Source organism: Aulostomus chinensis, chromosome 8, assembly GCF_037954235.1.
Source record: "Aulostomus chinensis isolate RoL2024-O1b breed Wild chromosome 8, RoL_Achi_v1.0, whole genome shotgun sequence".
In the NCBI taxonomy this organism is placed as follows: domain Eukaryota; kingdom Metazoa; phylum Chordata; class Actinopteri; order Syngnathiformes; family Aulostomidae; genus Aulostomus; species Aulostomus chinensis.
Window position 1 is genome coordinate 5885418 of NC_141327.1, and position 23456 is coordinate 5908873.

At 41.4% G+C, this 23456-nt stretch overlaps 1 protein-coding gene across 3 annotated transcripts in view; it reads right to left on the reverse strand.

Moving 5' to 3' along the window:
• Positions 1-23456, reverse strand: part of rptor (regulatory associated protein of MTOR, complex 1) — a 197484-nt gene that overhangs the window by 81048 nt on the left and 92980 nt on the right. For all 3 annotated transcript variants that reach the window (XM_086210614.1, XM_086210613.1, XM_086210612.1), the window contains exons 8-10: positions 20792-20851; positions 7370-7470; positions 4743-4887 (exon numbers count right to left, since the gene is read on the reverse strand). In XM_086210614.1, coding sequence (XP_086066740.1) covers positions 4743-4887; positions 7370-7470; positions 20792-20851 — 306 coding nt within the window. The remainder of the gene's footprint in view (positions 1-4742; positions 4888-7369; positions 7471-20791; positions 20852-23456) is intronic.

Sequence of the window (23456 nt, forward strand, 5' to 3'; positions counted from 1 at the left end):
AAGGAATCTGGGCGTTCTCTTTGAGCAGGTTCAGTCCTTTAATTCTCACATAAAACAAATCTCCAGGACTGCCTTCTTTCATCTACGTAACATAGCTTAGATCAGACACATCCTGTCCAAAGAGGATGCAGAAAAACTAGTCCATGCATTTGTTATGCATTTTCCTGTATATCAACAAAAACAAGTAGATTAGATCATATTGCTCTTGTGCTGGCTTCTCTAGAATTCAAAATTAAAAAGCCCTTAGGACACCTTCCTATCCGACAGAGACCCTAATTCCCTACTATCCAGCTAGAACCCTTCACTCCTAGGAGGCAGGGTTACTCGTGGTTCCTAGAGTCCACAAAAGTTGAATGGGAGCCAGAGCCTTCAGTTATCAGACCCCAAGGGAACAGCCTCCCAGTTTCTGTCTGGAACGAAGACCCCCTCTCTATATTTATGAGTAGATTTAAGACGTTGCTTTTTGATAAAGCTTCCAGTTAGGTGTGGCTTAGGCTAGCCCTTTGATATGCTGCTGTAGGCCTAGAGTGCCAAGGAATTTCCCAAGATGCACTGGGCTTCTCTCTCTCCTCCTCCCTGCCCTGTATTCACTCATACATGCATGTTACTAATTCGACTTCTTCCCTGGAGTCTTTGTGCTTTCCCAACTCCAAGATCCCTGACTGATGCTGCTGCTGGAGGAGGCTGCAGACCTGCAGAGGCTCGTTATGACGCCCTCACCATCACTATTAGTATTAGTGTTAGTACTAGAAGTATTAATATTAGTGTCTTTAGTACTGTGCCAACATTAACATCAGTATTGCAGCACTTACATGCTCGTATTATACTGACAGTTTTGTTTAGGTAGCCAGTAAATGTGTTTACTGTTAACTAGTTTACTCTTCTCCTGCCGTCTGGTTCATGTCCCCCGTCTGTCATTCTGTCTCCCCCTTTTTTCGCTCTCTTTGTCTCTGTCCCCCCTTACCTCATCTGTCTCTGTCTCTTTCCTTTATTTATCTTTGCTTCTTTTTTTCTTGCTCTCTTTCCCCCCCCGAACCGGTCAAAGCAGATGGGTCCCCATTAAGCCCGGGTCTGCTTGAAGTTCCTGCCTGTTAAAAGGACATTTTTTTCTTGCCGCTAGCACAAGATGTACCTGCTCATGGAGAATTGTTGGGTTAATTGAAAGAATGTGGTGCTGGACCTGCTTTACCTGTAAAGTGTCATGAAATAACTTCTGTCATGATTTGATGCTAGACAAATAAAACCGACTTGACTAGCTGACATTTGCTGTGTTCTGAACATGGATGCACTCTGACAGGAACTGGGTCCACATAGCAGTTTCCTCTAATTGTCTTCTCCAAGTGAAAATGTGCTTGGATCAGGACTCATCATCTGAGTGACCAACACTGAGAAGAGGCTTGGGCTTGTTGTATCTATTTATACTAAACTATACATATCTCCTAGAATCCTTAATACAGAATGAGTTGGGGGCATGCATGTGTCACACACACACACACACACACACACACACACACACACACACACACACACACACACACACACACACACGCGCGCACATCCTCCTTGCTACAGCCAGATATGTGGGATATGTGTGTTTCTTAAGCTCATTCATAAAAAGTTAGGGTGAGTTGATATTCATGTGGGGAAAAAACAAAATAGTGCTCTCCAGTGTGGTTAGAACAGGCCTTCAAAATTCCATTTTGATTTTCCATGAAAAACATTTCTTCCATTGCACTTTTGATAACTGGTAACCATTAAACATGTTAGAAGCCATCTTTTTTTTCTATGCTCCTGTCAGAAACAAGATATTTTCTTTTATGAACTTGACACATTTATTGCATGCTGGTTGCAGCACGGTCTTCCAGACATACATCTTTGAAAGCCATGTTAGTTATGAAAGGAGGAGACTTTGTTGCTGTGTTTTTTTGTTTTTTTTTAAATGGAAATGCTTTCATCTTAAAGCATGTTTGTTGAGCAGATAACAGGAACTCAACATTAGATTCCTAGCTGGCTGTTTCAGAGGGAAGTTTATGTCTCTGAGCTGTGGGTCATGACAGACTTCTAGGTGGGGCTATTCTACTCAAAACTACAAAAAGGATACAACTGTGAGTTACTGCAATGATTGATGGAAGAACTGGGGGCGATTGTGTTGGCTTCTGGCTGTTATGGTGAAGCATTACTTAGGGTATTCATGATTCCCACTCTACAATAAAGGTTACAAACAGAATTAATTAATGGTTAACTACATTTATTTAAAGCTTATTGAGGACTAACCATTAATAATGTTCTTTTGTTGTGAAGTGTTTCCAACTTTTTAAAGAGCTAATCTCAAGGTATCACCACTGAAAAAATACCGGCTCACATGAAATGTAACACGTGAGATATTACTTAAGATTTCATAACTTCACGTACTGAGATTGGACTCTGTGTCAAAATATGTATCTCTGCCAGTGTTTATGTAATCAGAGGGTGAGGAAACGAGCAGAAAGAGCAGGCTAATCAGCGAGGCCATGCTGACAGGGAGGAGGCTGCCACACCATTTGAGATGACAGCGTTAACTGAGACATTGCCTGCCAAAATCAATGAGTAACTCATCACTGAAATCTGTGTGTGTGTGTGCGCGCGTGTGTTTGTGAGGGGACAGCAGACAACAGAGAAGTGCAGGGGACCAGTTGGCGGCTGACTAAGCTCTTTTTCCTTGCTGCCTGCAGAGAGATGGTGCAGGGCCTCACATTCTCTCTCACTCACACACACACACACACACACACACTGAAAGAGAAACTGCCCACGAGGGACTAATCAGCCTCAGATTTTTCTGCTCTCCCAATTCAGCTCGATTTGAATAACAACGGCAGTATTTTTTGGGTATCAACATTGATCAATGAGTGCCCCCTAACTGCCTAATTCCCTCGCTCTATCTTCCTTTAGCCCATCTCTCATGATCTAAACTTTTATTTTTGTAGTCCTTTTTTTATCTCTTATTTTTTATTGCTCTCTCTCAGCCTTGTTTCTGACACTCTTAAAAGCACCTTGCTGTTGTTGTTCTGTCCTCCTTAATATTGCATGTACTGCTGTGAAACCAAGCGCAATTTCTTTGCTCGTAAACAGTGCAATATACCCACAATCTAAATTGTAATGGGCCAGTACAAGCAATAGAAACAGATGATTACATGCTGAAGGAGTGACTAACAGCATTCTTTACAATACATGATGCCAGGGTGTTATGCAACAAGCTGTTCCTCAAGGCAGAAAGAGGTTTCTTTGTTGTTGTTTTTTCCCAAACACAAGACATATAATGAGTGGGAGAGTAAAGGCAGGCATTTATAGAAGACAAGAAACAATAGATAGTGGGAGAAGCTTTGTGTAACTAATGGGAGATAGATGACGGGATCATCAGCGTGGAGCAGCATGTCAAGTCATTTACAACCGGTTGGGTAAATAGCTCCTCACTGTTTGTAATACAGGTAATGAGAATACAGGGGAGGAAAGTAAGATTGGAGGGAAATTGTTGGAATGTGCATAACTTATTAGCAACTTAAAAACGAGGCTGGTTTAGTTTTATTTGTTTTGTGTTGCTGTTAATTTTAGCCAGAGTCTGCCATGTTTACCACATTGAAGAAGCTCCAGCAGCCTCCAGCACGAACTGTTTGTTGTCTTTCAATCAAAGATGGCCATATTTAGCTGCAGGTTGTGTGTGTAGGTAGCAGAAGCGACAGCATTAGCGTTATTCCTTATAGAACCTGTCTGCGCCACATTCAAGGCAACAGACGTTTTTCTACCCCTGTTCTGAGGCAGGGAGCATCTCAGGCAATATTTAACAACAAATAACTGAGAAACATAAGAACAGAAATTGTTTAGCACTGCGGAGGTCTGTACCAACGGCTGAGGGCAAGTGCAAATACATACGCCTACAGTACATGTTTTGGCTTCCTCTTCCTAAGCAACATTTATTTTGGAAACTTGTGAGAGAACAAGACCTACTCCATCTATACAGTACTTATCTACATCTATACTATTTTTCTCGCCCCATTTTTGTCGGGAGTTGTGGTTCGTCTGATATTTTTTGGCAAATATGCTGGCTTGCTCTCCTACTGGGAGTTTATTGAGAGGATTAATATCAATTTAATTTCTGCGCATTCAATAAAATGATTGATTCAGTGTTCAGGCAATCTCAGACTGAACACTTGAAATAGGGAAGGATTAGTCTCCAACAAATGAAGCTAATTATACTTCTAGAGAGTTTGTAGAGTCATGTTTGTACTCTTTTGTTAGCAACTAGCCATAAGAACGTCCAACATTCACTTGAGATTTGTTGAGAATCTGAAAGTGTGCGAAAACTAAACTCTGTAGTCTATGAGGTGTGCAAAGTGATGCAAATAGGATTTCAGATAAGCACAGATTATTACACCTAATCAGATATTTCTAACCATCCATCCATCCATCCATTTTCTTCCGCTTATCCTGTTAACGGTTAGCTGTTAACTGTTAACAGTGCTAACCACTGCACCACCATGCCGCCTATATATTTTTAACATCCAGGAAAAAAATACCCCGTTACCTGGGTAACTAAGTAACCATGATCAGAAAGTGCCTTGTGGCCCATTTACTGTAAATATTACTTTAATTGCTGTGTTTCTGGCCCCTTCCTCACTACGAAAACAAGGACATCTGTGTATCTGTAAGAAAGCAAACTTTAAGTTGTAAGCTTTGAGTGAGTGTGTGTGCGTGCATGTGTGTCTTACCACATGGCGTGCATGTATGTCGGGGGTAGGCGTGGGCTGCTGACTGGTGTACAGTTGTAAGACCTCATTATCCTTTCTGCTAATAGGAAATTGCGGAACAAGCTGGCCACCAGCAGGTCCTGACGAAACAATTTCTGGAACAAATCTATACAGAGAAAAGAAATTAGAAATTATCCATCATGCTAGACACATCAGGGCTCTAAATTTAAAAAAATACACAAAAATATAGGGATAAAAGTTGACACCTTTTATACAGATTTTATGCACAGGCTTTAGTGAGATATGCTGTCTTGTTCTATTTAGACACTATTATTACAGCAGAGTCCTGAGAGCTTTGTCACACAGCACAGCATCAAGCCCTGGAAGCTCAATAACAGTCAAACCAATGAGCTTGTGGTGGATGACCTGCAACCCTGGTTATTATTCCGAAAGAGGAGGAGGAGACTCCTTAAAGTCCAATCAATTACAAAAAGTGAACTGAACTCACAACTCTGAAGCCCTCTTCAGGAAAGGACAGGGTTTCAGTGTTCCTTCTCGGATGGAGCTGTTGTAGCTGAGGTGCAGCGTTCAAGACAAGAATTTTGAGCACTCGCAAAGCTCAAATTGCAGAGAAATTTTTATGGCTCTTGAGGAATAAGTACACACGATAGGTAGTCTTTTTCAAATACTTAACAAGAATATCTTGGTATGGAATCCGTCACCCAATAGCTGTCACACATGAAATAATAAGGCCAACTTCCATGAAGATGAAAGCAATCAGGGTCTTTACTCCGCATCTGCAAATGTTGTTTATGTGTTTACTTGAATATTCCTGTCAAATGATTTCGCTGTTGTTTCTGTCATGTTGCAGCATGATAGTTGTGTGAAGTTGCAGGACTCAGGAGGGAAACTTAAATGAGAATAGATGGCCATCATCACACGTGCTCTCTCTGTCTCTTCAAACAAAAACCTGACAGTCATGAACAAGACTATCCTCTCTGTGTCCAAGAAACAAACAAAAAAGCAACGGTATTTTTGCATTTAGGAGAAATGATGAGCTCATCCTAGAGAGACTAAGATTCTTCAGTGTATTTCACAGGCTTAGACCGTAGTATACTACAGTGTTGGTGGTTTTTTTTCTTGCCATCGAAATAAAACAAAACAAGCCAGTCAGGGGTTTATGAGCCATAACTACTGTTTGAGTTCATGAGCAACAGTTATTATAATTCTGTAAGGTCACAGGGAGTTTTGATCACCCAAATCTGTAATCTTTGAAAGAAAGTGAACATTTGTACCTGATTTTGAGAGAGAGAATTCTCTTGTGACATTACAGACATGTGACATTCACAAAAATGAGTCTTCTGACTCATGTAAGCCTGCAAAAAAAACTGGGTAACAGAGAGAACTTCAGTTGGAGCTTAGACGGGGTACCTTGAGTGTGTCAACAGAATTTAGAGAAATTGTAATGATGTTGCAGTTACATTTTCATCAGCTCATGAATGTGTTCACTTATTCTCTTTAACAAGGCCAGGCCATTTAAGGCCATTCTGGATTATGATTGGTAGTCCCCTGTCTGTGTGCGCGTGTGTATGCTTTTTGAACAAAAGTGTTGGACAGTTCATGGGCGAGTTCTTGGTGTTGGACTGTAAATGTTGAATTGTGCGTGTGTGTGTATGCGAGTGCGAGTGTGTGTACGTGTGAGTGTGTGTACGTGTGTGCGAGTGTGAGTGTGTGTACGTGTGCGTCTGTGTGAGAGAAATTTGGATAAGGTGTGCAGCGCCTTCATTACTGGGATTCTCTCTGATGTGGGCTGCTTCATTAACAGCACAGCCCCAGGGTTTAAAAGGCTTTGGCAGCCTTCAGCATTGTCACGTTGCTATTCTAGCAGGGGTACAGTGCGTCTCGCAGGAGTCTGTGTGCATGTGAGCTGCATAGAAGAGAAAGGTGAGCAAGGAGAGGAGCAGTGTGTGATTTGTGTGTGTGTGCACTGCATGCAAAAATATAAACACATTTCAAAAAAGAAAAGTGGGTGTGTATTTTCATGTGGTCAAGCTGGAGCTGGTTAATGGCTTGTAGTACTAAGTGGGTTCGCGTGTGTATCCATATGTATCCATAGAAACTGTGCTTGTGTGAGAAAATACCCACGTTTACTGTGTGGAAGCAAAATTATGGTTAAAATTATATCCCCAATTACAGTGCCAGACACTCTAAAAACAATTTATCTCCATTCGAGGAGCCAACCTGGACTCTCCGGACTTCTGGTATTTTAAATCATCATAGTATAATAACTCTTCCATCCACTTGGGATAGCCTGAAAGTTTTAGTATTGCTGATGTCTCACCACTGTGTATTTTATTAGGTGCCCTAATTTGGAGTCTTGGTGGGTTGAAAGAGGCCATTTCTTCTTTTCAAGTTTTACAACTTTTTGTCTTTAAAACCATGCCTCAGATGATCTGTACAAGTTGCTCCACCTCTTCTTACCTCTCTGTAATAGACTTCTAAAGTACACAACACTATATTAAAAAAGCCCAAAGTAATTAGTAAGTCAGCCAGTAGTAATGAACTGACTTTATACTGTAATATTTGTAACTTTGAAAAACAAAATGCTGGTTTAACGACGCATCCCTAATTTGTAAGCATAGACTGACCTCTGGGCAGTACGTTCCAGGCGATGGTGTCGGTGATGGCTGTGAAGATCCAGTTGAGCTCTCCGAGGGGAGTGCGCCTGTCGTTGAGCCTGCCAGGGATCCTGCACCACACACAACAGAACACAGATGGTACTGTGTCAGCCATGTACTCTATGTCACCTAGTCGACTCAGAACACAAACTGGCAACCGCTCAGTGGCATTATCACAACACATCTGAGGACATTTACATTTACAGAGGCTCTTACTCGAAGAGACTGGCAGTGAATGCAAGTCCTTTCTGAATATTCATGTGTGCTTCTACACGCATGTGCTGCTGTACGCATAAGCAGAGAAGAGACTTACATGTACATTAGGAGTGTTTCGAAGGAAAATAAAGGAACAGATTTGGCTGAATGTTCTGACCAAATTAACTGGTTCTGCCTGTTTCAAAGCAAACCAGGGTACATTTTGGTGAGTGCACATCCAACCCGAATCCAGCTCAAGTGCAGAAAAAAAACCAACTGAAATGTAGAGGATCACGGGCCATCTGTGTGCTGCATTTGTTCGGACATAAAACATAATGTGACAGAAAGAGGACTGAAGTGGACTTCTGCTGAAATCCAAATGTTTTCTAGACATCTTGGCCAAAGAGTTTACATTTTCTCATTCTCACACACTCAATCCACATGTGCATTTTTTATTTGGTCCACTTGAATTTGTGTCTTGTGAACCAAATGCATTAATTTCAATTTGTTTCTCATGAGCCAAACCAACTATAGTCGTGAAGGACTAAAAATGTCAATTAGGAAGATGGAGCAGGACATTAGTGTGATGATTGTCTCGAATCACACAGGGGATGTTGCGTTGACGTGGAACATGCCTCCCCTCCCTTGGGAACTACAAAGCTGTGATGTTGTTGTTATCCTGTTAGAGTGTATCATTTGATTAGTACCTTTACGATTCTTTGTGTATTTGTAAACTCATCATACTGATAGCATACCAGAGCATTAAATAGGATTTGATTGCCATTCCATTGAAATGATCTGCAGGGAAAGAACATCATTGATTGAAAACTTATCACTGACTGTAAGATTCAGCAGTTGTCAGATAATAACGCAGATAATGACACAGATAATGAAGCGTCTAGTCAAGGACATTACGAGGCATGGCTACAATACAGTAGTGAGGGTGACCTTATCCACTGGTTTATGACCCGTTATGTTGAACAGAAGTCGCTTGCTGTTGGTCGCTGGAAAGAGCGCAGGGGTAAAACATCCCCCATTAGCCTCAAACCGGGAGTTTCAGCCCAGTCAATATATAGTCTGGATTTTAACTCCTCTGCTTTTAGCCTGGAGCTCAAACTTGGATGAAATTTATTCTGTGCCTGGAGAGTGGGAGCGCCATGGAAATGAGATGGGGAAATCTCTTCCAGTCTGAGTTGGAGAGAGTGTGACGGTAATCACCGTAGCAAATCTGAGAAAATTACCTGTACTTTGCTTAACTGTCTGCTTTTTAATGAACACAATATGAAGCAAAAAAGAAGATGAGGAAAAGAGGGCAAAGGCTAGTAAGCACATTAATAGTACAGTTGATGTGAGTTACAGAACAGACACCAGCACAGTGACATGCATTGAACCATTAAGCTGTCACATGTACCCCATTTAGAAAATATTGCATTTAGGGTGATCTTATAGCAATTGAATGATGAAGATACAACCACTTTATGCCCCAAATGAAAACCACAGTTAATGCTTTTATCTTGTTTCATCGCATATTTGTAGATCTGGGATGCAGGTTAAAAATTTAGGATTTGCCTCCTTTCTATAAGACTAAATTAAAAAATCTTTAGTATGTAATGCAAAATTTATGCCGTACAACATTTCATTAAAGATCCAAAAATCTTTAAAGAAGAGGTTTTGCTCAAATTTTTTTCCCCGTCCCAAAAAACAATCATCATCCACCTCCTCAACATTTTTTTTCCAAAGTTTTTTTCTTGACCATTTCTAGTGTGAGGATAATCCTGTCATTTTTTGATGGGCATTAAAAATAGTTAACATAAGCTAACAATGGATGACTCTAAATGCAACTACATAAACAGCTAACATATGAAATCAATCAGAATCCCAATGTAACACAGAGATCTGCACCTTGTCTAACCTGCCGCTGCAGTACCCGTGAGGCTCCAGGCAGCTATAAACCTCAGCCAACTCTTGGGCATCTTGAACCCATTCCAAAGGTGTTTACATGTTTGGGAAGTGAGCATGAAGGATGTAAAATCAGCAGTTTGTATCCCGTATCCAGTGTAATAACATATGTGAGGAGCGAAAAAGACTAGTGATGGATTGATGGGCAGGGGAATGACTGAAGAGGCTGGAGAAATGCCCTCCCAGGTGTTGAGATGTGTGTCAATCAAAGTGACTACCGTGCTGTACATAATGTGGAACACGCAAGCCAAGCCTCTATATTGATTGACAGGTCTATGTCTCAGCTTTCCAGTCAAAGGAAATACCGTGTAAACACAATGCAGCTGTTGTTAAAAAAAAACAAAAACATGACAATAGCATGGGCCCTTTATTGCTCTCACTATGAATGCTGCCATTTGGAGACATCATCAGAGAATGCAATGTAGGTTTCCACAGTGATGCCTGTGATGGTACACGACTGATGCTGCAGCTGCGGCCTCCACCATCAACTGATAAATGAACAACAATTTCTTAAAATCAAATGAAGCCAAACCTGAAATTCATCCAGTCTGCCAAATAACAAAAAAAGAAAGGTATGTTTCATAATCTGGGTTAATTAACTCCCTGGATTAACCATGGGGTCTTAAATCTTGGTGCTAGCTTAGATTCAGTCTTAGTTCCCACATTAACAAGTTAACATAATTATAGTATGACGACTTATGAGCTAAAAAGATGCTGAGAAACTGATTCAGGCTTTCATCTCTGAACAGCTTCACTATTGCCATGTAGTTATAATTGGTCTCCCAAAGAAAACCCCTGACAGACTTCAGCTGCTGTTCACAGAACTATGAGGGGAGCATTGATTTAATATTTTAATTTTCATCTTGTGATATTCAATCTGCCTTTATGCTCTTTTTTGTGTTTTGTTTGAACATAATTTTAGCATTCTTTTTATGTTCTTTCTTTGTTGTACTACACTTTGACCCCCAGTTTTTGTATGAAAGGTGCCATACAGATAAATTTATAATCATTACTAATAAATACATTCCTCACAAGTGAAGGTCGGTAATGTTTGAAGTATTATTGTACCCCAAATTCCAAACACACGCTATCACTCTTACGTTCTTGCTACCACACTGTAGATGTCACTTGTGTCACCCCAATGTAAGATGAAAGAGGAAGGATGAGTTTATGTGCCACAGTCTACCTCAGTACATGTGTGAGAGATCCTGCAGCTTGAGAGGGATTCACGTTCACGTGGGCGATCATATCTAGGTAAAATCCATGTGCGCTGCATCGTGACTCTCTCGTCTAAAGGGCTATTGTGACTGGATATGGCCAGAACGTGTGTTGGATGTATGTGGGAAGCAGAGACAGAAGGGTGCACAGATGGAGGAGAGAGAGAGAGAGAGAGAGTAATGAACTAATTAATAAGTAAAGTACACACAAACCCCCAATTCTGAGATTATGGTGAGTACATGTTCAAGCAAAGCGTTGTAATATATCAAGGCCGATGAGTCTGCTGCATGTGCCCTCCAACTGTGTATGAGCTTAAAAAGTATGACTGTGCGTCCACTGAGTGGTCAGTAAGTGCGATGCTCTCACAGGAATGATAACTAAAGACAGAAATGTTGCCTTGAATACACTTTGGGACACATTTCAACAGTTCAAAAATAACAAGCTGCACTGCATGTATTTGTTGAATACTCTAAAGTAACCTGGTGCAATTTTTGTGCTGTTGTTACTAGGATACCAAATATTCAGCAGATAGCTAAAATGCATCTTTTGTTTGTTGTGCTATCGTCGCACAAAAAACTTTTAGTAAAGCACAAATTAGCTGCTTGTGTTTGGTCAGAACAAACAAAGAATAACACACTTTGACGACATAAAAAGCTGTTTACATAATGAAATATCATCCATTTAGTTGTCTTTAAGTATCGTAACAGTTTCTGCAGGGCGCCCAGTATTCTTCAGATGCCTTTTGTGATCTCCTTCATTTTTCTGCTGTTCGTCCTTTGTTGATGTACCAGAAATATTCTAGCCAAGGAGTTTTAATAACCTTGATCCCAGATGTTATTGTGCAAAAAATTCAGTTTCTCATAAAATTAAAAGCAAAAATCTTGAAAACAATAATGTGTAGCTTTTTTAGCTTAAACAAAAAGTTTCCAAATCATTGTAACAGCAGAAATTCCTCCCTTGAACCTTGTGCTTTGGTTAATGCATTATTGGAGAAGGACTAAAGAGAAGTTAGTGTAGTTCGTGTAAATGTCATTGCAGAAGTGAAAAGACGGACAAAGACCTCCAGAGAGAAAGCTACAAAGAAAAAAGGGGTGCTAATCAGTCATGTCAATGCTAACCATTTTTGACATGCAATGTACACAATTTTTGTGTGTCCAGATCAACAGTTTTAGCAGATGTTTCGATTTAATTCAAGTAACAACAGTGCAGCACTCTAATTCTCAAGTTATCAAATTAGAATGCATCAGTGTCGTGTACTTTAACACTCTGTAAAGCGTGAAGCTCACTGCTGCTTAGCAAAACCAGTTAATGTTGTTTTGTATGACTCCACTGACACAGGATATCTAGGTCATTTTGAAGCATTTGTACTCAAAACTATATTGATTCAGGTCACTGACTGACATCTTACATTCATATGAAGCTGCTACAGCAAAAATTGACTATTTAAACTGCCAAGGAAAGCTTCTATTTGCAATCACATGCTATCTGCTGGTTAGCGTCCTCAGAGCTTTCTCATGCAAAAAGTCACGCATCTGGAAAAGAGGTTGATTAATCTGGAATTTATGGTCCAAAAAGAGGCAAAAAAGGTTTTAATTTCTATGAACAATATCCTGTACATTGAACTGATGGTTGATATCAAAATATTTTGCAGTTAAGCTTTGATGCAGATTTTCCAAATGTTTCGTTCTCAATAAAAATGGAATGTGATATGAGAAAGGTAATAGCCATTAAACATTCCACAAAAAGAAAAATACATTTTTCCTGTTTTAATTTTTCCCTTTGTAAAGTGTCTGTATATTTTTTCTTTAAAAATGTATTAATTACATCTAAACTGAAGTGTTTTTCTCTTCCCTTGAAAACACAGATATTTGATGACTCATCATGCACAAAGGTGCATGTCCTTATTTAGCATCCAATGAAAACATGTTTTCTGACATCTCTGTACTTCCCCAGTTCTTCACGTAATCTACTGGAGCCCTGTCATACTTCCCCCACACAGACTTCATATACTGTGAAGTAGCAGCTGGTAAACGTTTGATAAATTGTTCTGATTTTCACAATCCTTGAAAAATGACTTGTTTAATTTATCATAATGTGATCCATTTGGTCCAATCACATTTGGAAAGTTTGAAGGGTCAAATAAATTATTGATTTAGATTCATCTGCAGAGAAATAACCAAAAGTAGCTGCTTCACCTGCCAAAAATCTCTACTGCTAATGTTATTGGCTAATGATGGACAGTAGATGTTTCTACTGGATACATGTTAACATACAAAAAACAGGGAGCACTCTGACTCACTTTGAAATTAAACTTAAATTTCTCACTTTTTTTGTTCACAGCTCATGCTTCTTAACCCGATTCCGTCTGAATTTAATAGTACAAAAGCGTTTAATGGAGTAAAAGCATTGTATAATTGATGGCCATTATCAAAGGCAAACACAGTGTCGGGATATTGAGCTGCAGCTGGTCAAAGAGGCCGCCATCAAGCTCAGGTAGGCAGATAGGCGGCCCAGGGGTAATGTCATCGGAATTTTAATCATCTTCATGACACTCCTCCATGTTTGATTTGATTTGCGTTTTGATGAAGTGCCCCTTGAAAACTGTTGGACTTTGGCACCTCTTTGGTCAGATTGCTCGACTTCATAGAGCTGAGATGGCAGAGGAGTCCAGTGCCATTTTTCTTTTATGAGCTCTGAGACCATCCATTATTTAGCTCTGTGGGGATGTCAGCTGAGTCAACATTTAGCTTAGTATAACACAGCCGACATGCAAAGAACCCCCCCCCCCCAACCCACTCCACCCATTCACTGAAAAGGAACATTTTGTCTGTTCATTTTCAGAGAAGCTGAAAACATTCTGGTGTTACGAACACTTCATGTATCAGTTTTATTTTAATCATTTTATCTAATTTCCTGAATAGTGTATAACACAACACCTTTGTGAAGGTATTTCTTTTTCTCCAGAGAAATATTCCATCATCAGTATTTCCTTAACTCTGTCATTTCAAGGTCGTGTATCTCATGAATTTGATATTTCGCTGCTGTTTTCAGAATCAAAAACATCTCCAAAACCAATTTCAGGAGAGAATACAGACATACAGAAAAGGTCAGCACTTTGCTGTTGCAAAAACTCTCTCTTAACCTTACCAGCTTGCTATTAGTATACAATTCTGCTGTGGAGCAGACAGCTACCATGGTGTATTAGAAGGGAGCACAGGATCTTATAAATATAGCAGAAGAGCCAGGGTAGGACTGGTTCAGCTCGCAGCCTGAAGGCTTTCTGGCTTTGGGAGAGAAGGAAAACATTTATTTTCTCTCAACTGTTGTAGCCATTCATGTTGAATAGCAGTTATAGGTGTCTAATTCAGGGGTTCTTAACCTTCTTGATCACAACCCCCCATGTTCAGATTAGTTTCTGTAACCTACAATGACATTTAAGCTAAAGTCAAAGTAGGACTCCTCCAGTTTGGTGCAACTGTGAATGAGCATTGGGATTAGTTTGTTAGTTTTTAGCTCTAACCTAAGTGTTTGTGGATTACTAAACATAAGGTTGGATAAAGAAGAGTTGGAGTATACAGGGGAATGTGATTCAGAGTTTTTAAGTGGATGTATTTGGTGTTAGTTGTATTGGAGGAGAGTTGTTTGGAGTTGTTAATGGTTACAGAGCATCCTACGTGCCTGGCTCTCTCTGCATTCTAAAATAAAAAAAATGAAAAAGCCATTACAAAATCAAGCAAACGAAAAAAATCGTTCACACTTAGACTTCCGCCAATTCCATAAAATACATCCATTCATCCATTTTCTTCTGCTTATTCCTGTTAAGGGGCACTTCATCAAAACAATCAAATCAAACATGGAGGAGTGTCATGAAGATGATTAAAATTCTGATGGCATTACCCCTGGGCTGCCTATCTGCCTACCTGAGCTTGGAGCCCAACCCAGCAGCCTTCGGGCGAGAGGCGGGGTTCACCCTGGACAGGTCACCAGTCCATTGCAGGGCCAAAATATATAGACAGACAACCATTCACACTCACATTCATACTAACGGTCAATTTAGAGTATCAATCAGCCTTGTCCCCTCTTGATGTCTTTGGACTGTGGGAGGAAGCTGGAGTACCAGAGAGAACCCCCGCAGGCACAGGGAGAACATGCAATGCATTCCATGCCCGAGCTGGGACTCGAACCTGGAAACTTCTTGCTGTGAGGCGACAGTGCTAACCACTGCACCGCCCCATAAAATATATGTCAAGCTGAATTATTAACTGTTGCTAGTCTAAAAAATTAATTAAAACACTCATTGGGCGACCCCAAAAAGTTATTTTGCAATACCTGTAGAGGTCCCACTGCTGTAAACGTGAGAGCATTGGAGGTGTACCATGTGTTTCCCTAATAAGTCGGCATTGGTTTAGAGCCGACATTATCCGAGTCCTGCAAGTTATTGTTCAGTGATGGCAACTGTGTGTTCAGATCAGTTTGTTCTTGACAGACACTATTTTTGATTTCAGTGTAAGGTGGCAACCTGAATGAAATCTCTGATGTTAAGTGCTATTATTCAAGTGAGAAATCTTTACCAAACACCCTTTCTGATGTGAACAAACATGACGTTTGTGGGTGCTAAAACTCCTTCAGCGAAGGCATCATGAATAACTATGCTTTTCCTCTCTGCACATGAGCTCATTCTTTATTCTACAGAGACAAGTAAAAAAAGAGGGCATGAGAACTTGGGCATGAATGAAGCGTGCTTCAGAGTTGTCAAACCCAGCAACTGATGTGGTTGAAAAGGCAGGATTCAGAGAATAAATGAAAGACAAATGGAGAAAGGCCTGATTTCTTGTTCCTTATTGCTCTAGTGGGTTCCCATTTTGCCTTTGGGGCCACAAGCCATCAGCTGTATGTGAAGCACTATTTTCCTGGTGTTGAGGAGCAAATGTTACAGGGGAGATGCTGTGAAAAATGAAAATATCAAAGAAAAGCTAGAAGCAGAAGAAGAAGTTCAATAATGAAAAAAGATAATGAAATGGTGACAGAAAGAACAGCAGTAAAAGACACCACTCGGAGAATACTTATTCTAGAAACATGGGAAACGTGTGCATGCATCATACAGACAAATAAAAAGTGCACCATCACTGTGGGACAGTTCCTGCTAGCAGCATCAACACAAACATTCAGCTCTTCAGGGCACAAAAGATGAAGAGGAGACGCTCAGGTTGTCTCTGCACAAATCCTCAGAGTTGGACTCAAAAGCTAATATGAGTCTCGTGGAAGACGGTTGTGCAGGTATGGGCTGTGAGTGTGTGTAAGTGTGCGTTACAACAGCGCTTCAAACCGGAGTCATATGGACAAAGGCTGGCTTTGGTGAGTGACATCAGCACAGAGTCACAAACGTCATTATGAGACTGCTGGAAATGGTTTTCTCTGTTGCTTGCTCAGATTTCCTGAGCTCCAGATTCATTTTACATCCACGCTGCTCTCAAAAAAATTTTCTCATACATTTCTGCCCCCTTGTTTTTTTTGCAGAGATACTGCTAATTTCCCCAGCATATACTCTAATATGGTCAGCATTCCTCTATCTAGTTAACAAAACACTTAACGCACAGGAATGTCTTTCTTCCTGCGCTGCCTCTTCTAGTATGCATGCTGTTGTCTGAAGGTGGCAGTAGTACGTCAGAGGTTCACTCTTTGATGTTAAAAGAAGAAGACAGGCAAGAGCTAAGCTCTCAAAAGTTTCATCTTTCTAAAGAATTACAGAGAATATATGCCTATACGTATTGTTGATTGTCATACAGATTCTTCTTTGAGTGCTGCTGCATTGCTTGTGTTGACTCTAGCTGTATATTTAAAACAATCACGGTATCGATGCTTATTCATGTTAGCCCGTCCATGGCGTTTTCCATTATGTATTAGCATTAAGCTATAGCCCCTTGTGTGGGGCTAACACTGGGTTAACACTACTTTCACCACTGTTACAAATCCATCCATCCATCCATCCATCCATCCATTTTCTTCTGCTTCTCCTGTTAAGGGTCGGGGGGGGGGGCTGGAGCCAATCCCAGCGGCTTTTGTGCAAGAGTTCACCCTGGACAGGTTGCCAGTCCATCGCAGGGCCAACACATATACATAGACAACCATTCACACTCTCAGCCACGCCTACAGTCAATTTAGAGTATCAATTAGCCTAGTCTCCATTTGCATGTCTTTGGACTGTGAGAGGAAGCTGGAGTACTGGAGAGAACCCACACAGTCACAGGGAGAACATGCAGACTCCATACAGAAAGACCCCGTGCCCAAGCTGGGACTCAAACCCGGAACCTTCTTGCTGTAAGGCGACAGTGCTAACCACTGCACCACCATACCGCCCCACTGTTACAAATTGTATATTTAAACATGTTTAATTAGTCTGTTCTATATATCATTAATTAACAATAAACTTTACTGAGAGTGTCAAATAAACCCAGCAAATGAGGAACACTTTGCATCTTGTTGAAGGACTGTGCACTACTTTGGGGAGGGGCAGAAGAGTAAAAAAGAAATCATCTCATCACTTTCTGCTTAGAAACAGACAGACTGCTCCTCAGTTGCAAGTGTTTCAAGCAAAGAGAAGACTTGTTAACTTTGGCAACTCCTGCAGAAGGAAACAAAGGAGATACAATGGAGACTAGATCAATAACATCGGGTTCTCTACGTTCAAGTCGACTCACCTCCTCATCTGTTGCTGCTGCCAGCGCAAGAGCAAAGGCTGAAGCTGCTTGAGTGGAGCTTTCCTTTGTAAGAAGGAAGCAAATACATTGAAAACAAACATACTGAACAGTTCAAGAAGAAAGCTGAGCTAAGCCCCTTTCATACTGCACCAAAAACGCGAATGAAAAAGGGTGTTTGGGCACTCTGAAAGGGTCGCCTCTGCATTTCAACCCGCATCCACCGACCTGGGTGTTCAGCGGCTCGCCTCGGCTCTGCTTGGCTCGCCTGCAGTGTGAAATAGCCACCCCGCGTTGTCTCAGGTTTCCCGAGATATGACACGTTGATGTCGATCTATCTTCCAGTCGCATTCTGATTTTGTCACTGTGCCGCCTGTCAGGCTGTCATTGTGGAAGCTCAGGGAAAAAAAAAAGAAAAAAAATTGTGTTGGGCTGCGTTGCCAGAATTGCTCTGCCATAAGATCAGTATTCCTGTTGATGTCCCTGAGACTCTCTGAAAGGCAATGATTTCACTCCTTTTTTCAAACAATTTACATGTGTGTGATCCTATGTGACATTTTCCAATCTGCCCCGAGTTTGTATGCTTTGCAAAAGAGACAAAATTGCAACACAAGCAGCGACAGTGCTTACGTACGACTCAATGACGTCCATGCTGTCTTTTGTTTACCTCACAGTGTTCTGGTGCACTTTTATGTGTAATGATGATGTTGTCAATGCGATAACGTACGAGAAAGAAAAACATAGGCACGCAGCCCTCACAGCAGGAGCTCAGACCCACGTCTGCTGGAAGCTTGAAGCAAACACGGGCACAAAAACCCAGAGAGACGCGTGTTTCAGTGTGAAAGGGGTATTAGAGGCAGATCTACATGTGCTCAAATCAGAGAAGGTGGCTGTGGCAGCATGAGCTGAGGCTCAAGCTTGGGAGGATTCCGCTCAAGAAATAGGAGGCTCACAACAGCTCCGGCTGGTCGAGATGCCATCTATGAATCCAACCCACTGCATTCAAGAGTATGTGCAGCAACATGCAGGATTAAGCGATGATCTGCAAACTGATCATATCCACACCACAGTCCCTCCACCTGAATCAGTGCCACGGCCAGCCGTGGACAACAGCTTCTCAAAAAAAGCACATCCAAGCTGACACATGAGCACAACTTTGATGGCAGAAGTCACCATCATCATGAACTCAAGGCTGTTGGTTCCAATATCTTGTCACCTTGATACTCCTGCAGCTGTCACTCCAACAATGTTGTTGACACAAAAGGCAGATGCCCTGTCTGCTCCTGAAGGGGACTTTGACTTAAAAGATCCTTCTATCAAGAACTGGAAGAGTACAAAGCCTTTCTGATGCTTTCTGGAGGAGGTGGAGATAAGAGTACTGGACAACTCTTTAAACCAGGAATAAATGGCATGCTGACAGGTGCAATCTGCAAGTAGAAGATGCTGTTCTACTAAACTCTTGACTTGTTGTCAAGACTGTACCAAGCAAAGAAAATAAGGTATGCCAGACTGAAGTTAAAATGGTCACCCAAGGTACTCTTAAAGTGTATGTGCGACCTATCTCTCCTACTTTTCCCAAACGACAGTGTGTAGTAGTATTATACCAGGCGGGAATTTTGCTACTCCTTTTAGTATGCACAATTTTGCCTGAAGGTCACCATAGTACATTAGAGGTTCAGTGTTTGATGTTAAAAGAAGAAGAAGGCAGGCAACAGCGGAGCTCTCAAAAGTTTCATCTTTCTAAAGAATTACAGAGAAAATATGATTGTAAGTATATGTTCTATTTTGGGTGCTGCTGCATTGTTTGTGTTGAATATAGCTGTTTGTTTACCAAGTTAAAACGACTGCGGTAGCGATGCTAATGCAAGATGGTCTATGGCGTTTTCCATTATGTGTTAGCATTAAGCTGATGGCCCAGCAATGGACCGGCGACCAATCCAGGGTGTACCTGCCCAATGTCAGCTGGGATAGGCTCCAGTCCACCCGCAACCCTTGACAGATAAGCAGTATAGAAAATGGATGGATCGATGTTAAATTATTCTTTGTTTTACGTGTGTTTAGTTTGACAGTAAACTTCAACTGAAAGTGTCCAATAAACCTGTCAAATGAGGAACAGTTTGTGTCTCATTTAAAGAGGCCCTATTATGCTCATTTCAGGCGCTTTTAATACGGTGTTGGAACCCAGTGGGCACTATTGAAACATTCAATCAAAAAAAACCTTCATAATAATCGTGTATCGCAGTCTATGTACTCCTCTATTCTGCCTCTTTCCTGCTTCCTTCTGAAACCCTTGGATTCAGCACCCCGCACCCCCCCACCCACACACACACACACACACACACACACACTTACACCTTCTCCGCCCCAATCGCCCTCTGTGCTGAGATTGGTCAATGTATCAAGGGGCCTGCTCCCCCCGCTGCATCGCAACATGCCTCCTCTCACATGCAAGAAAGTTGTCTCAACTGGTAACCGGCTTGGTTACAATTTTAGCATTTAAAAAATGGCAACTTCAGTGATACAACCATACGTCTTGGACCCGGAATCTGACCCAGAAAACGACAATGCACAACCTCAACCTCTTGCAGCAACGACTTTTTCAAGAAGTCTCTGAATGGTAAACGCTTAATTCCACCACATCTCATATTATCTACTAACTACGCTAATCTCTTACTGTTTTTTTTTAGTCACCATGGCCTGACACAAAACTTCAGCAAAGTCTCTAATGCTGTACAATGTGTACCCGCTGCTTGTATTTATACTGAGAGAAATTCTCTCACTGCAGTTCAGAGCTAAAAACAGACAAAACAGTGAACACGTGAACACAACCTGTGGTTCGGTGTCCTCCTCAGGACCATGTAAAGATAGGACAGCAGTTGCCTTCAGGGTTAGCTTTTTTGCATGTCATGTTCTCTCCCCTGCACATGAGGGTGGAAAACCAAGCTACACCCAATGGTCCAATCAAATTTTGGATGTGACATCCACCCAGATTGAACTCCAAAATATATGAGTGTGTGCCTAAGAGCAACACATGTCTTGCAATGAGTTGGTTGGCACTGGAGGTTTACCGAAGAAATATGGAGCTTTAAATCTGCCAAAAATACAGCCATTTGGGCTGTGAGCTGGGAAACAAAGGCAGAATTATACCTGAATGGTGGATCACTACAAAAGTGAGGGCTGATGAGGAGGAGAGAAAGAGAGAGACAGAGAAAGAGACAGGAAGAGAAAACAGGGTAATGATCCCACTAGACTCATCTCTCCTGAGAGACAGAGACACATGGGATAGGAGAGTTGGAGTACAGATTATTGTTTTAGTGACACTTACTTTTCGATGAGGTCTAACGTCACCCCTGGCACCAACTTGGCACTCTTCTGCATACAAAACCTAAAAAAAAACAACAACAACAGAGAGAAAAGACTGCGGGTAAGTGTAAAAAGGGAGGAAGAGAGGTGCTCAGAAAGTAGACAAGGCAATAAAAGCATTTGGCCTGAGTTTATGACCTACAAGAGACAATCAATGCTCTGATGACAAACCGGAGCTTCAAAGATTACAACCGCTGAGCACATTGATAGGTGTATTTTGGCTGAGTTACAGTCAGGGGGAGTTAGTCAACTTAAAATCCACAATGATGCAATTATTCTTCTCAATTTTGCTGATCAGTACAATTTCACATTTTTACATTACTAGTACTTGACAACCAAAAAAATTTAACATGTTCTATACTTTGGTCTGATAAAAGTTGGTACTAGCACAAAAGCTGGCTCTATATATACTGCAGGAACTTAGTAACATGAATATCCAAAAGATTTAACACAAACTGTTAATCAAAACCATTTGTAGCCAGTTTCTAACAATTTCTTAAATTTCATTGAATTACTTACAAATTGCTGGTGAAATGTGTGCCATTTTGAATATAATTTAGTCTGCTGCAGATATGTCCAACCCCTCAGATCACACTTTCAAAACTTATGAAACCATCTTTGTGTTTATATCCCCCAGAATCTTTTTAAATAGGTTTATCAAGGAAATGAGAATGAAGAATCAATCATAAAACCTTTAAAGTTGTGAAATACTCTTACTGTACATCCTCTCCAGAGCTAGACAAGAGAGATACCCTTCTCTCCTCTGAGAAGCATTAGAAAGCTGAGACTATTGCTAGTTAGCTTAGCACAATGAATGGTAGTGGGTGAGCTGTGTAGCATCTTGCCCAATCAGTTTTCTTAATGTGTAGTTCCCCTCTGTGTATTTGGTTAAAATCAGCATCTTGGTTTTTCTCTTGAAGTAGCAGCAGTAGTAAGGTTTTGTTTTGTAGGCTAGGTTTTCAGGTGCTGCATCAAAATCATTGCACCAAGTCAGTGAAATATTTTCAGCCATGAGTTTGATTCTGAAATTATATCTCATGATTTCAAAAATAATTATTTAATAAAAAATATTAAGCATAACCTTAATTGTCCCTTGTAATGACCTCTGATGAAGGTATGCTAACACTTCCCACCCACTCTCTGAAAATGCTGGCATGGGTTTCAACACAGTGTGAATGGGTAGTTTTGTCGTTGCATCATGCTTAACCCGAGCGTGGATGAGTGTTGTCCTCTGGAGCAGCTGTGACCTCAGCAGACGCCTCGGTGTCCTTGTCTCCGGAGTCTGGTTTGGAGCAGTTCTTGTCATCTCCAGATTTCCTAGTGGTTGCAACACTAGGATGCACATTACTGTCACGCACAACCACATGATTCTCTTCATGATCTTTCAGTTTGTACTGCCCTTTTTCTCTGCCTGGAGTTTGGTGCAATGACTCAGATGATACCACGTCGTGCTTCCTTCGACCCCGACAGCAGTCCAGGTAATGTGCATCCTAGTGTTGCAACCACTAGGAAATCTGGAGATGAGAAGAACTGCTCCAAACCAGACTCCGGAGACGAGGACACCGAGGCGTCTTCTGAGGTCACAGCTGCTCCAGAGGACAACACTCATCCACGCTCGGGTTAAGCATGATGCAACGACAAAACTACCCATTCACACTGTGTTGAAAACCATGCCAGCTTTTTCAGACAAAATTCATCATGACACTAAACTGTTTAGCCAGATACAGGTTAACCAGCAAGCCAAGAGAGATCTACACACCATGTGGACGTGGACAGGGTTAGTGGACATCCCAGAGGGGCTAAGAGTGGAACATCAGCCATGCTGAGTAGTGATAAACCTGGGAGATATGTCCTAGAATTTATCCAGATTAACAAAGGGGGAGAACTACGAAGGTAAAGGTGCCCTACACAGCCTTAGCGACAGTGAGTCAGAGTATGATTATTATGATGACGTGTTGTATGATATTACAGATGTGTATTAAGCCGCAGCGTTCAAACCCTAACAGGAAAGTGTGAGACCAGCATTTGATGCTCCTTGAGAAACAGCCAGTCACAATGAGTGGTACAAATGGGCCCTGTATACGGTAAAAGAAATGATGTCTGATGAGTGTATAGTGTGTGCACATGCAACCCACAGGTTTGCCTACAGTTGTACCTGAGACGCAGACTAATGCGGAGTGTGCCAAGGAACAGAGACGTAAGTGTGCGGAAGGGAGTTTCACAGCCCAGGAACATCTGCCTCTGGGAATGCCGTGGGATGCGTATAGATACCCCTTTTGTGGTATTGTATGTCGAATGCTGTATGGCTCTCCCCTGAGGCATGGATTGTTGGTCCAATGCACAAACAGTTTCCAATGTGACACATGTGACCAGTGTAAGAAATTCAAGATGTCTAAGCCGCTAAGAGAGCCCCCAACTGACTACAAGATAGAGAAAAATGTAGAGTATGAGTGTTATGCTACTCAGCGGATGGAGAGTTCTCCACTGCTTAAACTTGAGGCCTTCAAATCTGAAATGACCAAAATGCTGGTAAGGGTGGAAACATCATGTTTGATGGGTTACTGAGCTAGGCTAACCAAAAAATCTAGCAATCTAGGAAGGAAAAGGCTTGGCTCTGAGGAAGATAG